This window comes from Heptranchias perlo, chromosome 4 (assembly GCF_035084215.1).
Source record: "Heptranchias perlo isolate sHepPer1 chromosome 4, sHepPer1.hap1, whole genome shotgun sequence".
NCBI lineage: Eukaryota > Metazoa > Chordata > Chondrichthyes > Hexanchiformes > Hexanchidae > Heptranchias > Heptranchias perlo.
In genome coordinates this window covers 14,351,355-14,368,283 of record NC_090328.1, presented here as the reverse complement: position 1 = coordinate 14,368,283, position 16,929 = coordinate 14,351,355, and the positions used below count along the sequence as shown (strand labels likewise).

Here is a 16,929-nt window from a genome sequence, read left to right as displayed (position 1 = left end):
CATAAACTGGCTATTTAAGTATCTTTCAACAACAGCAACTTGCATTTATAAAGCACCTTTAACATAGTAAAACATCCCAAGGTGCTTCATAGGAACGTTATCAAACAAAATTTGACACTAAGCCACATAAGGAAATATTAGGACAGGTGACCAAAAACTTGGTCAAAGAGGCAGGTTTCAAGGAGTATCTTAAAGAGGAGAGAGAAGTGGAGAGAAGGAGAGGTTTAGGGAGGGAATTCCAGAGTTTAGGGCCTAGGCAGCTGAAGGCATGGTCGCCAATGGTGGAACATTGAAAATCAGGGATGTGCAAGAGGCCAGAATTGGAGGAGCGCAGAGATCTCAGAGGGTTGTAGGGCTGGAGGAGGTTACAGAGATAGGGAGGGACAAGGCCATAGAGGAATTTGAAAACAAGGATGAGAATTTTAAAATCGAGGCATTGCCGAACCAGGAGTGAGCACAGGGGTGATGGGTGACCGGAACTTGGTGCGAGTTAGGATATGGGCAGCAGAGTTTTGGATGAGCTCAAGTTTATGGATGGTTTAAATCGGAAGAAGGGAGGCTGGCCAGGAGAGCATTGGAATAGTCCCCCTATTAACTAGAGGTAACAAAGGCATGGATGAGGGTTTCAGCAGCAGACGAGCAGGGGCGGAGACGGACGATGTTACGGAGATGGAAATAGGGGGGCTTGGTGATGGAGCAGCTATGGGATCGGAAGCTCATCTCCGAGTCAAATAGGATGCCAAGGTTACGAACAGTCTGGTTCAACCTCAGACAGTGGCCACGGAGAGGTATGGAGTCGGTGGCTAGGGAACGGTGTTTAGGGTGGGGACCGAAGACAACGGCTTCGGTCTTCCCAATATTTAGTTGGAGAAAATTTCTGCTCATCCAGTAGTGGATGTCGGACCAACAGCGTGACAAATCAAAGGCAGTGGAGGGATTGAGAGAGGTGGTGGTGAGGTAGAGCTGGGTGTCATCAGAGTACATGTGGAATCTGACGTCGTGTTTTCAGATGGTGTCGCCGAGGGGCAGCATGTAGATGTGAAATAGGAGGGAACCAACAACAGATCCTTGGGGGCTCCAGAGGTAACTGTGTGTGAGTGGGAAGAGAAGCCATTGCAGGTTATTCTCTAGCTACAACTGGATAGATAGGAATGGAACCAGGTGAGGGCAGTTCCACCCAGCTGGTCAATGGAGGAGAGGAATTGGAGGAGGATGGTAGGGTCAACTGTGTCAAAGGCTGCAGACAGGTCAAGAAGGATGAGGAGGGAGTTTACCATGGTCACAGTCACATAGGATGTCATTTGTGACTTTGATAAGAGTCATTTCAGTGCTGTGGTAGGGGCGGAAACTTGACTGTAAGGGTTCAAACATGGAGTTGAGGGAAAGAAGAACACAAATTTGGGAGGCAACAACAGGCTCAAGGACTTGAGAGGAAAGGGAGGTTGGAGATGGGCCGATAGTTTTCCAGGACAGAGATATCAAGGGTGGGTTTTTTGAGGAGGGGGAGATGACAGCAGATTTGAAGGGGGTGGGGGAAACAGCACCCGAGGAGAGGGAACCGTTAACTATATCAGCTAACATGGGGGCCAGGAAGGGGCCATCACAAAACTCCAGGCATGAATATGCAAATGAAAACATAAGACTATAATTCTATAAGTACAATATGAATGAATCATGTCTCCTGGCATATATTTTCCATCACTAAATTTCAGCACATGCTTTGCAAATATACAGATGGGACATACACTAGAAACATATCAGTACCATTCAGATTGTTCCATTTTTTAAAAAAGAGAGACTTGGAGACAATGATTTTTCCAAGAAAAAATGTTTGATGTCAAACATCCATTCTGACAAAAACAGATTAGTTTCTGGGCATATTTAATTTATCAAAATAGCGTAGCATTTTTTTTGTTCTACAAACTTTAGATATATTGTGTAAAAATAAATGTCACATCAAAAGAAAGATCAAACACTGAAAAAAAAGTTTTTTTTAAATTGAAAAATGTTTTTCAGTTTTATCTTTGTATAGACTGTTGAATCTGCATGACATTAACATTTTGTTTTTAATTAGGAATACTCATAAAAATAATGAGCCCTTGCAATAAATATAAGCAATTACTTGTATACAGATTGCATTGGATTTAATTAAAGAAAGGACTGTAATTGAAGGATAATAAATGCAAATAGAGTCCTTTGATTGAGCCTGTAACTGAAAAAAAATAACACTTCTTTAGTTAGCCGTTGCAGACATACAATAGGATTCTGTACCAGCTCATTGGTAGGTGAGTTCAATCACCATTTAAAGCTCAAGATTCATAGCTTTATTAAATTTGCAGAAAACTCAAATAGATAGAATTCAGTGGAAATTTCATACTCACATTGCCACTAACCTTGTCTATCACAATTTATTAAAGATGATTTGGATGTGGGCATACAGAAAATGTAATATTTGCTGATTATACTAAATTCAGAATCAGAAAACTGTGAGGCAGATATATAGTAAATGCAGCTCAATATAGATAAATGTTAAGTAGTCAGACATGTTGGGAAAAAAGTACAAAAAATGAAAATACACCTTAAACGATAAAAAATTATAAATGGGAGTCAAGGAATAGATAAATCTAGGGATGCAGATACACAGAACTTTGATAGCAGGATGGCAAACAGGATCAAGCTTATTCACCAACCTCCCAGAATTTTGAAAACTTCTATTAGATCCCCCCTTAACTTTCTCTGTTCCAGTGAAAAATAGCCCAAAATTATAACCTGATAGGACTAAACTGCATCAGGCAGGCTTAGGGCATACAAGAGAGGGCTGAAGTTCCCACCTCCATTTTCCTGTGCCAGCCGCCTGTTTTTCAGGGCGGCCAGCAAATCAAAAGTGCCCCTGTAGCATTCATTTCCAGGGTTAGTGGTTGAGGCAGAAAATTTGTCAACATTCAAGATTAGATTTGATAGCTGGATGCAGGAAAAGGGGTTGAAGGACTATGGGAACAGGGTGGATAAATATGATGAGAATTATTTGCTTACGTGGAGGATAAATGCCGACACAGACTGATTGGGCTGAATGGCTTATTTCCGTGTTGCAACTTCTATGTATTAGGAATGGGAGGATACGTTTAGTGACAAAATTGAAAAACAAGCTCTATTCTTTGGAGCAGAGAAGGTTAATGGAGCCGAGCCGAGCGGAGGGAGCGTCCGATAAAAGGCGGGATTTCAGAGCGCTGAGAACAGCTGAGAGGAGCCGAGCGGAGCGGAGGGAGCGTCCGATAAAAGGCGGGATTTCAGAGCGCTGAGAACAGCTGAGAGGAGCCGAGCGGAGCGGAGGGAGCGTCCGATAAAAGGCGGGATTTCAGAGCGCTGAGAACAGCTGAGAGGAGCCGAGCGGAGCGGAGGGAGCGTCCGATAAAAGGCGGGATTTCAGAGCGCTGAGAACAGCTGAGAGGAGCCGAGCCGAGCGGAGGGAGCGTCCGATAAAAGGCGGGATTTCAGAGCGCTGAGAACAGCTGAGAGGAGCCGAGCCGAGCGGAGCTGCGACCGAGTTCGAAGTGACGTCAGGAATCAGATCGGGACGCGACACAGGGGAGGCACCTGATTGGTGAGTAGGTTCAGGTGAGTATTTCTACTTATCTACAGTAACTAAAGTAAAAGGAAAGGGAAGGTCTGCAGGTCTTATAGGAAGTAGCGTTTATTTTTTAGTGAATCAAGGTCCCTAGTGTAGTTAACATTCTCTAAATTGAGAACAATTTAAAGGAGTAAACTCCTTAAAGGGAGTGGTAAGTAGTTTTTCTTTTTTTTTTCTCTTGACATTGTAGTTGTTCTTAAGCTAATTTAAGGGTTAAGTCATGGCAGGAGATCCCAGAGCCGTGTCATGTTCCTCTTGTGGGATGTGGGAATTCAGGGCTCCTTCCTGTATCCCTGATTCCTTCACCTGCGGGAAGTGTGTCCAGCTGCAGCTATTGTTTGACCGCTTGACGGCTCTGGAGCTGCGGATGGACTCACTTTGGAGCATCCGCGATGCTGAGAAAGTCGTGGATAGCACGTTCAGTGAGTTGGTCACACCGCAGATAAAAATTACTGAGGGAGATAGTGAATGGGTGACCAACAGACAGAGGAAGAGTAGGAAGGCAGTGCAGGGGTCCCCTGCGGTCATCTCCCTCCAAAACAGGTATACCGTTTTGGATACTGTTGGGGGAGATGGCTCACCAGGGGAAGGTGGCAGTGGCCAGGTTCATGGCACCGTGGCTGGCTCTGCTGCACAGGAGGGCAGGAAAAAGAGTGGCAGAGCTATAGTGATAGGGGACTCGATTGTAAGGGGAATAGACAGGCGTTTCTGCGGACGCAACCGAGACTCCAGGATGGTATGTTGCCTCCCTGGTGCAAGGGTCAAGGATGTCTCGGAGCGGCTGCAGGACATTCTGGAGGGGGAGGGTGAACAGCCAGTTGTCGTGGTGCATATAGGCACCAACGATATAGGTAAAAAACAGGATGAGGTCCTACAAGCTGAATTTAGGGAGTTAGGAGTTAAACTAAAGAGTAGGACCTCAAAGGTAGTAATCTCAGGATTGCTACCAGTGCCACGGGTTAGTCAGAGTAGGAATGACAGGATAGCTAAGATGAATACGTGGCTTGAGAGATGGTGCAAGAGGGAGGGATTCAAATTCCTGGGCCATTGGAACCGGTTCTGGGGGAGGTGGGACCAGTACAAATTGGACGGTCTGCATCTGGGCAGGACTGGAACCAATGTCCGAGGGGGAGTGTTTGCCAGTGCTGTTGGGGAGGGTTTAAACTAATGTGGCAGGGGGATGGGAACCGATGCAGGAAGTCAGTGGGAAATAAAGTGGTGACAGAAACAAAAGGCAGTAAGGGAGAGTGTACAGAACATGACCAGACAGATGGTCTGAGAAAGCAGGGCAAAGACCAAGGGAAGTCTAGATTAAACTGCATTTATTTCAATGCATAAGTCTGATGGGCAAGGCAGATGAACTCAGGGCATGGATGGGTACATGGGACTGGGATGTTATAGCTATTACTGAAACATGGCTAAGGGAGGGGCAGGACTGGCAGCTCAATGTTCCAGGGTACAGATGCTATAGGAAAGATAGAGCAGGAGGTAAGAGAGGAGGGGGAGTTGCGTTCTTGATTAGGGAGAACATCACGGCAGTAGTGAGAGGGGATATATCCGAGGGTTCGCCCACTGAGTCTATATGGGTAGAACTGAAAAATAAGAAGGGAGAGATCACTTTGATAGGATTGTACTACAGACCCCCAAATAGTCAACGGGAAATTGAGGAGCAAATATGTAAGGAGATTACAGACAGCTGCAAGAAAAATAGGGTGGTAATAGTAGGGGACTTTAACTTTCCCAACATTGACTGGGACAGCCATAGCATTAGGGGCTTGGATGGAGAGAAATTTGTTGAGTGTATTCAGGAGGAATTTCTCATTCAGTATGTGGATGGCCCGACTAGAGAGGGGGCAAAACTTGACCTCCTCTTGGGAAATAAGGAAGGGCAGGTGACAGAAGTGTTAGTGAGGGATCACTTTGGGACCAGTGATCATAATTCCATTAGATTTAAGATAGCTATGGAGAAGGATAGGTCTGGCCCAAAAGTTAAAATTCTAAATTGGGGAAAGGCCAATTTTGATGGTATTAGACAGGAACTTTCAGAAGTTGATTGGGAGAGTCTGTTGGCAGGCAAAGGGACGTCTGGTAAGTGGGAGGCTTTCAAAAGTGTGTTAACCAGGGTTCAGGGTAAGCACATTCCTTATAAAGTGAAGGGCAAGGCTGGTAGAAGTAGGGAACCTTGGATGACTCGGGAGATTGAGGCACTAGTCAAAAATAAGAAGGAGGCATATGACATGCATAGGCAGCTGGGATCAAGTGGATCCCTTGAAGAGTATAGAGATTGCCGGAGTAGAGTTAAGAGAGAAATCAGGAGGGCAAAAAGGGGATATGAGATTGTTTTGGCAGATCAGGCAAAGGTGAATCCAAAGAGCTTCTACAAATACATAAAGGGCAAAAGGGTAACTAGGGAGAGAGTAGGGCCTCTTAAGGATCAACAAGGTCATCTATGTGCGGAACCACAAGAGATGGGTGAGATCCTGAATGAATATTTCACATCGGTATTTACGGTTGAGAAAGGCATGGATGTTAGGGAAGTTGGGGAAATAAATAGTGATGTCTTGAGGAGTGTGCATATTACAGAGAGGGAGGTGCTGGAAGTCTTAACGCGCATCAAGGTAGATAAATCTCCGGGACCTGATGAAATGTATCCCAGGACGTTATGGGAGGTTAGGGAGGAAATTGCGGGTCCCCGAGCAGAGATATTTGAATCATCCACCGCTACAGGTGAGGTGCCTGAAGATTGGAGGGTAGCAAATGTTGTGCCTTTGTTTAAGAAGGGCGGCAGGGAAAAGCCTGGGAACTACAGACCAGTGAGCCTGACATCTGTAGTGGGTAAGTTGTTAGAGGGTATTCTGAGGGACAGGATCTACAGGCATTTGGAGAGGCAGGGACTAATTAGGAACAGTCAGCATGGTTTTGTGAGAGGAAAATCATGTCTCACGAATTTGATTGAGTTTTTTGAAGGGGTAACCAAGAAGATAGATGAGGGCTGTGCAGTAGACGTGGTCTACATGGACTTCAGCAAAGCATTTGACAAGGTACCGCATGGTAGGTTGTTACATAAGGTTAAATCTCATGGGATCCAAGGTGAGGTAGCCAATTGGATACAAAATTGGCTTGACGACAGAAGACAGAGGGTGGTTGTAGAGGGTTGTTTTTCAAACTGGATGCCTGTGTCCAGCGGTGTGCCTCAGGGATCGGTGCTGGGTCCGCTGTTATTTGTTATTTATATTAATGATTTGGATGAGAATTTAGGAGGCATGGTTAGTAAGTTTGCAGATGACACCAAGATTGGTGACATTGTGGACAGTGAAGAAGGTTATCTAGGATTGCAATGGGATCTTGATAAATTGGGCCAGTGGGCCGATGAATGGCAGATGGAGTTTAATTTAGATAAATGTGAGGTGATGCATTTTGGTAGATCGAATCGGGCCAGGACCTACTCCGTTAATGGTAGGGCGTTGGGGAGTGTTATAGAATAAAGAGATCTGGGAGTACAGATTCATAGCTCCTTGAAAGTGGAGTCACAGGTGGATAGGGTGGTGAAGAAGGCATTCAGCATGCTTGGTTTCATTGGTCAGAACATTGAATGCAGGAGTTGGGATGTCTTGTTGAAGTTGTACAGGGCATTGGTGAGGCCACACTTGGAGTACTGTGTACAGTTCTGGTCACCCTATTATAGAAAGGATATTATTAAACTAGAAAGAGTGCAGAAAAGATTTACTAGGATGCTACCGGGACTTGATGGTTTGACTTACAGGGAGAGGTTAGACAGACTGGGACTTTTTTCCCTGGAGAGTAGGAGGTTAAGGGGTGATCTTATAGAAGTCTATAAAATAATGAGGGGCATAGATAAGGTCGATAGTCAAAATCTTTTCCCAAAGGTAGGGGAGTCTTTAACGAGGGGGCATAGATTTAAGGTGAGAGGGGAGAGATACAAAAGGGTCCAGAGGGGCAATTTTTTCACTCAAAGGGTGGTGAGTGTCTGGAACGAGCTGCCAGAGGCAGTAGTAGAGGCGGGTACAATTTTGTCTTTTAAAAAGCATTTGGACAGTTACATGGGTAAGATGGGTATAGAGGGATATGGGCCAAGTGCAGGCAATTGGGACTAGCTTAGTGGCATAAACTGGGCGACATGGACATGTTGGGCCGAAGGGCCTGTTTCCATGTTGTAACTTCTATGATTCTATGTGTTCAAATTTTTGAAAAGGCTTCCTGGGGTAAATAGTAAATGGATGGTGAACTGGAAACAAAGGGAAATACATTTTGAATTAGTGGGGAAGATAAGGTAGGGGGCAAAAGCAGAAAAATGGGATTAGCGTAGGTAACCCCAATATGGGGCAAGTTCCAGTAAAGGTACAATGGATTCAAATGGCCTCCCTTTTAGGTTGTATTTCTACAAGACAGCAATTCATTTTCAAATTACAAAAGTTAAGAAACTGACAAGAGACTGTTCCCTGACAATCATTTGGTAACTTATGTAAGAAATATATACCGTACAGAACAATCAAGTTTCACTGACTCACATTAGCTGCAGTCCAAAAATGACAATGTGGACCTCACTGTAAATAGTTAAAACTTTTTCTAATATTCCATTTTTATTTCCCAGGTCAATGTACGCTGTTCTGTTCATGTACTACCAACACATGCACGTAACCAACAGGGCAGAATTATTCAGGAGAAGATGATGACAACTTTCTGTAATTTTAAGTGCCCCGAGAGGAACCGTTCTGTGCCAGTGACCTTTCACAATTGAAAGTTTAAAAGCTTGTACTGGTGGCAGCACAATTTCATCATTTCATATTAAGGTAATTAATGACTCAAAGTTAAAAGCATACAGAATCTCACTAATGGAGCATGTTTTGACAAATTGGTCTGTATTACTCTGAAAAACGACTTTGCCAGTAAGGGATAAATGCAATAGCCTTTGTAAATGTATTCAACTTAAACAAGAGTCTCAAACTTGGACACTCATAAGAGCATTCTGTTCTAAAACAGCATTCATTACTAATCAAAAGAAAAACATTTGTGTTCAGTTCAACTCAAATACATATAACATTTAAGAAAGATGAAAGTGCTCTTGTCCTGTAGACGCAGATAACTTTATTGAAATCTTCAGTGCTAGTTTCTAACTAAAAGAAATATAAAATTTAAACATGGAATTGTTCTGGCCAGGCAGTACTAGTTCCAAAATAACAAATTGCTAAATTATGCCACTGTTAGAAATTCAAAAATTCTGCAGTTATAGACTGGTTGCTGACATTCCATCAACCAGCATTGAACAACTATATTCTACCGGCACAGCAGCACGCACACTAGCTTCTGCATAATTTACTATTTCTATCTATTTAATCTGCTTATTTCATTTGCAATGATAAAAAGTATGTGACATAGAACAAGGTATACAAAAAGAATCAGTGGATTCAAGAAAAATAAACAACCATTTAGTAAAGCTGTCACAAATCCTCAAATCCTCTAAAAGGACTTATTTGACTTACTGAAGTAGTTATACAGGATGTTAATGATGAAAAGGATTCATTTGCAGTCACTTTACGCTCCATATTTGACAACAGGTATTTCAGAGACATGTAAACAGGGGAAATACTTCGACAGACACAATGGCCTAACCCAGTTACTAAGTATTTTAAATCTATGAAAATAAATCAGCAACTCCTCATCAGAAATAAAAGACAATGTGCAAAAGGGAGGAGAGAGGAAAATACATACATAAAAACGATATAGAAGCATTGGAGAGGGTGCATAAAAGATTCATAAGGAAGATACCAGAACTGAGAGGATATCCTTATCAGGAAAGGCTGAACAGGCTGGGACTCTTTTCTCTAGAAAAGGGTGATCTGATAGAGGTCTTTAAGATAATGAAAGGGTTTGATAGGGTAGACGTAGAGAAAATATTTCCACTTGAAGGGGAGTCCAAAACTGGAGGTCATTGACATAAAATAGTCGCTAATAAATCCAATAGGAATTCAGGAGAAACTTTTTTTAACCAAACAGTGGTAAGAATGTGGAACATACTACCACATGGAGTAGTTGAGGCAAATAGCATAGATGCATTTATGGGGAAGCTAGATAAGCGGAGGGAAAAAGGAATAGAAGGATATGCTGATAGTATTAGATGAAGTAGGGAAGGAGGAGGCTAGTGTACAGCACATACGCCGGCATAGACCAGTTGGGCCGAATGTCCTGTTTCTGTGTTGTAGTTTCAATGTAAGTTAATATAACATATACTTAGTTCTTTATTAACCTATCTATATAATAATGTATTAAAAATCTTACATCTGTGCACACTTCCAGTCATTAAAAATTCCAATGTCCACATTTGTAACGCCATTTCTGGCAGGAGGGTATAATTACAGTACAAACAAACTTGCATAGGCAGCTTCCATTATAAATGTAAACATAGAAATTTATAATGGAAATATAAAAATAAGGACAGAATACATAATTTTAAAATGGAGACTGTATTACTTCTGCATGTCCCGGTTAAATTATCCTCCACCCTCCAATCCTGAAGACTATACTCGGTCTTGCCTCTGGTGTACAATGCCACAGGTGAAATGAGAGTTTGCTAACCCATCAGATCACTCGGTCCCAATACCTACTTCACAGTGAATTGAAGTATCAGCTTGGCTCAGTTTGTAGCATCCTTACCACTGAGTCAAAAGGTTGTGGGTTCAAGCCCCACTTCAGGAATAATCTAAGTTGCAACTCTGGTGCTACATTGGTGCAGGTGCAGTTCTTTGAGTGAGATATCAAGTTAATATCTTGTTTCCTGTGATTCAGGTGAACAGTAAAGATTTGAAGAAGGACCAACAGTCCCCTCTTGTCAAGTCCACCAAAAACAGATTAGCTGACCATGCATCTCATTGCTGTTTGTGGAAACTTGTCATGTGCAAAATAGCTGTCACATTTGTCTTGGAGATGTGATAAGACACTATATAAAAGCATTTTTTTTTGCACTTACTCAGCTTTACATAATTTAAAGGGGGTTACGTCACCTAGATTGCCATAAATCACTAAGGGATAGTTAGAGCTTATGTTGCACTCAACTTTTATCCAGTAATCTCCATTCATTAACTTCAATAATCATCATGTTCATAAATGGCTTAATTACCTTGAAATAACATAGCCCCTTCAAGACATATTGTACAAGAGAAAACTTAGAAATTTTTCATTTCCAAACTACACTAAACCATGCGTGAGAGTGAGTGTGAGTGTGAGAGAGAGTTTGAGAATGAAGGAGAATGTGAGAATGAGGGTGAGTGAGAACGAAGGTATGAGTGTGTCTCACCATTAGTAAACCTTTATGCATACATATACTACATTTGCTAGGGGGGAACACTCCCCAGTAGCTCAGTGAGTAAATGCACAGGCCAGGAATGTCCCAGGTTTAGTCCTTGATTTGGGCAAAGTGAGCTGATCTCAGCCAGGGTGGCAGTGAAGATATTATAAATGGCCACAGCATCCCCAAGCTAGGGGAGGATGGAAATAAAAATGTCAGACCTTTTGTTCCCAACTGACAAACTTACTTGACTCATGTATCGACAGAATTAGGCTCCAATTTTATGCCCTTCCTCCCCCCCTCTCCCTCTCCCCCATCCCCAGTCAAGTAGCCTGCCAACGTTCACTGTATTTTTCCTTGACTTACATTGCAGTACAATTGCACGATTGCTGCAGCCCTCCAATACCTCATCTAAGCAGGCATTCTTCATGACTCTAAACTGTAACTGTAGGCAGGCTATTTAATTATTGAGGCGTCCGAGACAACCACACTTGCTCACTTTGTAGCAGCATAGAGATGGATCGTGATCAGGAGCTGCATCCATCTCTGATTTTTCCTCTTTCCCAACCCAGGCCAGTAAAATTGGCTGAGATTAGCTAACTCTGTACAGATTGGTGACTTTCCATGTTTGTAAGATCGAGTGGGTGCATTCACCCACTGCCAATCAGGAAGCACAACACCTACTGCCTTTGGTCACGCATAACGAAAGGCTATTTTGAGAGAGGTACCAGAGATTGCGAGCCCACCACCTTCAAGAGAAGTGGGGGGAGAAAGGAAAGAAAAGAAAACTGGAGGAAAAAAATAATTCAAAGGGCACCAAAGAATAGCAGATGTAACATGCACCTGTATTTCCACATAGAATATTGTCCTGATCTCAGCACATGCTCAGGATTTCATTATCATTTAAACATGTATACAGAAGTTAATTTACAAATAGACTAAACAAATTATCTTTCTAAAATTTATTATATTTAGCACCCACAAGCTTCAGTGTTTAAGTTGGCTCACCAGCAAAAAAAAAGTTGTACCTTATAAACAGCATCAAGAAAACGCAAGTCGTTTTTTCCTGTAAGTTCTACTCCACATGCTATTAGCTGCTCGGTCACATATGTGGAATATGAGGTGAAAGCATAGCTGATGATTGGCAGAAAGGCAGCAGGATCACCCTTAGCAAGACTGCAAAAAATAAAATAAAATTGTAAGTGCATACAGTTTATATTCCGCCAGCTGACTTCCCACACTGATCTCACTGAACACAGTCAACTGCCTGGATCTAAACTGTCTGGTAATTTGCACTTCATTCAGAAATGACAATTTACATAATCAACCTGGTGCTGTAACTACATTGAGCATGAGTTTTTGTGTGCTCAAATGTGCCAAGTGATCTTGGACCTGACCGTGACAAAACGTTCAGGTCTGGAAATAAAATCTACATGTGTACTCAATAATTGCAAAATCAGATTTCTACCACTGGTGTAATTTATTATTTCTGATAAATTTATATTGGTGTCATGTAAATGTTTTCAACTGTATAACAATTGTAATTTTATGTTAGCTGAGCATTCTTCCTGACCCCATGCTATATTATATGTGCGTGTTCAAAAAATGAACACTGCAGCTATGCAGATTGGGTAGTTCAGAAGGGACAATGGTAGAATGCAACAATAATGCAGTCAGAGTGCAGTTCTGACAAAAGATCTTCGACCTGAAACGTTAACTCTGTTTCTTTCTCCACAGGTGCTGCCTCACTTGCTGAGCTTTTCCAGCATTTTCTGTTTTTATTTCAGATTTCCAGCATGTGCAGTATTTTGCTTTTGATTGGAGTAGTGCAACAATTGACCTCAGTGCCTGTAGGCTAGTGGGGGTATGAAGAAAATTAGCCAAGGTTCCCACTTGATTGTTGTTTTTTTTCCCCTTCACTCCTACTTTGTGAAGGCTCAAACTTGTGCTGTGGCACAGTTCCATAGGCACCATTCAGTATGTCTTCATGTGTGAGCCTAGAGCTGGGGTGCCTGCCATCCGTAGGCTGAATCTAGCCCACGCTGCAAATTTCATCCAGTCTATCAAGCAGCTTCTCATTCAAAAGAAAATTCCCATGCCTCTGAACTGATCTCTCCCATTCTCAGTATATGTCATGCATGAATGACGCAAGCAAATATACAGCCATCAAAAAAAAGAAAGGCCTTGAAATTGTGCCTGGATAATAGGTATGGACGTTTAACTCATTCGCCTTCAATTTCTCTCTCTATTGTTTTAGTAGATATTTTGACCCTTTTATCTTAAGCACAAATCTGCCCCACAACATAATTCCAAGGCCAAAGAATTCAAACTCAAGATACTAGAGGTTAGAGCTTTGAAGTGCACTAACACTGCATTAGAAAGGCCTTGAAATTGTGCCTGGATAATAGGTATGGACGTTTAACTCATTCGCCTTCAATTTCTTCCACTAAAAAAAGAAATTTTACATTAGGGCAGTAAACTTGAACTCAATTAGCATAGGAAGATCGTTCTGTTGAAGAAACAAAATATAAAATTTAAAGGACCATGTATATCATTAAAAAAATCTAAGTTGATATATAATTATAGCTGTATGCTTCAACTTTGACATCAACTGAAAGCAAACCTCCACACGGAACAACAATTTAACCAGAATGGATGCTACAATAAAATGGCTATACTCAGTAGTTCTGCTCTAATTTATTTTGATATTGGATATTTTGACATTTTAATATAATTGGTCCACTGCATTGGCAACAGTTGTCTTATAAACTTAGTCTAAATATCCAATTAAAATTTTACCAACTCTTTTTCTGAAAGTATTACATTTGCTACTGTGGCTGGCCTTTAGTTCAATCTGAAGATCCAGTTACTGAGCAATAAATTTCTACTCTGCAGTCATTAACTATGTGTATAAAAGCAAAATCAACTTCAAATGATGTGAACTTCAAAGGCATTAGATATTTGATGTTTAATTCTGTCTATTTTATTTGTAGTGCTGGTTAATGTAATCCTGAGCTTATTTACAAAAACTATCCTATAATTATCAGAGGCCGTAATCCTTCCCCCTCCCTCAACAAAAACATTCTGAGGCTAAGCTATGAAAGGGAAAGTTGTCAGCGAAGTTTTGGCTTTGTCTAACGTGAATGATACCAGCTGACATTTTCTTTACTAGAGCCAAACAGAAAGCATCTGCCATAAATACACTACAGGGACATCTCTATTAACAGAAACAACCAGAATCAAATGATTAACCCCCTATTGTCCAGACGGTACATCTGCTACTCCAGCTGCTAAGTGATACCACGCAACAGTAAATCAAGCAAAATATTGCGGATGCTGGAAATCTGAAATTGAAACAGAAAATGCTGGAAAGACTCAGCAAGTCAAGCAGCATCTGTGGTGAATCTGTTCTGACGAAAGGTCATCCACCTGAAATGTTAACTCTGTTTCTTTCTCCACATATACTGTCTGACTTTTCCAGAATTTTCTGTTTCTATCCCATGCAACAGTAAGATGTTTGTGAAAAAAAAATCAAAAGCTCCTCCTAGTGACTAAACGCATTACACCTTATTATTGTTGTAACAAAACCACAAAGACCTGAAAGTCCTAGATTTGATTATTTTTCTGCCCTGAATTACCAGATCTTCATTGGGACAGCTACTGCAATTCACTTCAGTGCCTCTGGGCTGGAAGGGGGGAGGGGGAAGAAATCAATCTGGGTTCCCACTCCTGATTGTCAACCAGTAAGCTCTACTGCAAAATGCATGTGTACGGACTTCAAGTGATTAAATGGTCTGCCGGCACTCGCTGTCTATACACACTACGAAGAATGGGCATCTAGATGAGGTACTGGAGGGTTGCCAGCACAAGCTGTTGCCTTCAAGAGGATGGGAAAAAACTGGGTTAAAAAATGTAACTAACTTATCTAAACCCTGGCAATGGGAAGTTCTCCTTAAGCAAATAAGGGCACCAGAATATTAAAAAAACATAGGCCATTTGACCCATGAAGCATTTCCTTTCACAAACCACATGAAATCTACCGTACCTTCGACTTTACCCCAAGGTAAAGCACCACTTCCTGCCGCAAAGATAGTTGACTAAAACTCTGTATCTATATACCTCCATTACTCAAGCCTGGCTAGTTGTTTTTCACAGATGACATTTTTAGACAAGAAAATTTGATTGGCACAAAGATCATGGAGCTCCATGGAATATTTAATCAGTTCAAACTATCCATATGACCTTCCTACCTGCTTCTAAGCACATATTTCATAAACAGAAACATAAAACAAAAGTAAATTAGCAACGATAAATTTGTACAATATATTGATTATATATCCAGTACAGGGATGGATTTCTTGAGCAGTATGTAACTGATCCTACAAGGGGGCAGGCAACCTTGGACCTGGTCCTGTGTAATGAGTCAGGATTAATTAATAATGTCCTAGTTAAGGATCCCCTTGGAACGAGCGACCACAACATGGTTGAATTCCATATCCAATTAGAGGGTGAGAAGGTTGATTCTCAAACAAGCGTACTGAGCTTGAATAAAGGAGACTATGATGGTATGAGAGCGGAATTGATTAAAGTGGACTGGGAAAATAGATTAAAGGGTAAGACGGTACATGAGCAGTGGTGTTCATTTAGGGAGTTATTTTAAAACTTTCAAAATAAATATATTCCACTGAGGAAAAAAGGGTGTAAAAGAAATGACAGCCACCCGTGGCTAAGTAAAGAAATCAAGGATAGTATCCGACTAAAAACAAGGACATATAAGGTAGCCAAACTTAGTGGGAGGATAGAAGATTGGGAATTCTTCAAAAGACAGCAAAAAGTAACTAAAGGATTGATTAAGAAAGGGAAGTTAGATTATGAAAAGAAATTAGCAAAAAATATAAAAACAGATAGCAAGAGTTTCTATAGTTATATAAAAAGAAAAAGGGTGGCTAAGGCAAACATAGGTCCCTTAGAGGATGAGACCGGGAAATTAATGGTGGGAAACATGGAGATGGCAAAAATGCTGAACAAATATTTTGTTTCAGTCTTTACAGTAGAGGACACTAAGAATATCCCAACACTGGACAAACAGGGGACTCTCGGGGGGGAGGAGCTAAATACGATTAAAATCACTCAAGAGATGGTACTCAGTAAAATAATGGGACTCAAGGCGGATAAATCCCCTGGACCTGATGGCTTCCATCCTAGGGTCTTGAGGGAAGTGGCAGTAGGGATTGTGGATGCTTTGGTGATAGTTTTCCAAAATTCCCTGGACTCAGGAGAGGTCCCGGCAGATTGGAAAACTGCTAATGTAACACCGTTATTTAAAAAGGGTAGTAGGCAGAAGGCTGGAAATTATAGGCCAGTTAGCTTAACATCTGTGGTGGGTAAAATTTTGGAGTCTATTATTAAGGAGACAGTAACGGAACATTTAGATAAGCATAATTTAATAGGACAAAGTCAGCATGGCTTTATGAAGGGGAAGTCATGTCTGACAAATTTGCTTGAGTTCTTCGAGGATATAACGTATAGGGTGGATAAAGGGGAACCAGTGGACGTAGTGTATTTAGACTTCCAGAAGGCATTCGACAAGGTGCCACATAAAAGATTATTACTTAAGATAAAAAATCACGGGATTGGGGGTAATATTCTGGCATGGGTGGAGGATTGGTTATCAAACAGGAAGCAGAGAGTTGGGATAAATGGTTCATTTTCGGACTGGCAACCAGTAACCAGTGGTGTTCCACAGGGGTCGGTGCTGGGTCCCCAACTCTTTACAATCTATATTAACGATTTAGAGGAGGGGACCGAGTGCAACATATCAAAATTTGCAGATGATACAAAGATGGGAGGGAAAGTAGAGAGTGAGGAGGACATAAAAAACCTGCAAGGGGATATAGACAGGCTGGGTGAGTGGGCGGAGATTTGGCAGATGCAATATAATATTGGAAAATGTGAGGTTATGCACTTTGGCAGGAAAAATCAGAGAGCAAGTTATTTT

At 41.6% G+C, this 16,929-nt stretch overlaps 2 protein-coding genes across 7 annotated transcripts in view; one reads left to right on the top strand and one right to left on the bottom strand.

Annotated features, from left to right (window-relative positions):
• The window catches only part of fbxo8 (F-box protein 8), a 125,240-nt gene that overhangs the window by 31,290 nt on the left and 77,021 nt on the right, over positions 1 to 16,929 (top strand). For 2 of the 3 annotated variants that reach the window (XM_067982501.1, XM_067982499.1), the window contains 2 exons: positions 3,165 to 3,615; positions 8,241 to 8,439. The gene's annotated coding sequence lies outside the window, so the exon portion shown is untranslated. The remainder of the gene's footprint in view (positions 1 to 3,164; positions 3,616 to 8,240; positions 8,440 to 16,929) is intronic. The other variant, XM_067982502.1, reaches the window with a different exon arrangement.
• cep44 (centrosomal protein 44) overlaps positions 1 to 16,929 on the bottom strand; it is a 65,566-nt gene that overhangs the window by 34,603 nt on the left and 14,034 nt on the right. For all 4 annotated transcript variants that reach the window (XM_067982498.1, XM_067982497.1, XM_067982495.1 and 1 more), the window contains exon 3: positions 11,960 to 12,107. In XM_067982498.1, coding sequence (XP_067838599.1) covers positions 11,960 to 12,107 — 148 coding nt within the window. The remainder of the gene's footprint in view (positions 1 to 11,959; positions 12,108 to 16,929) is intronic.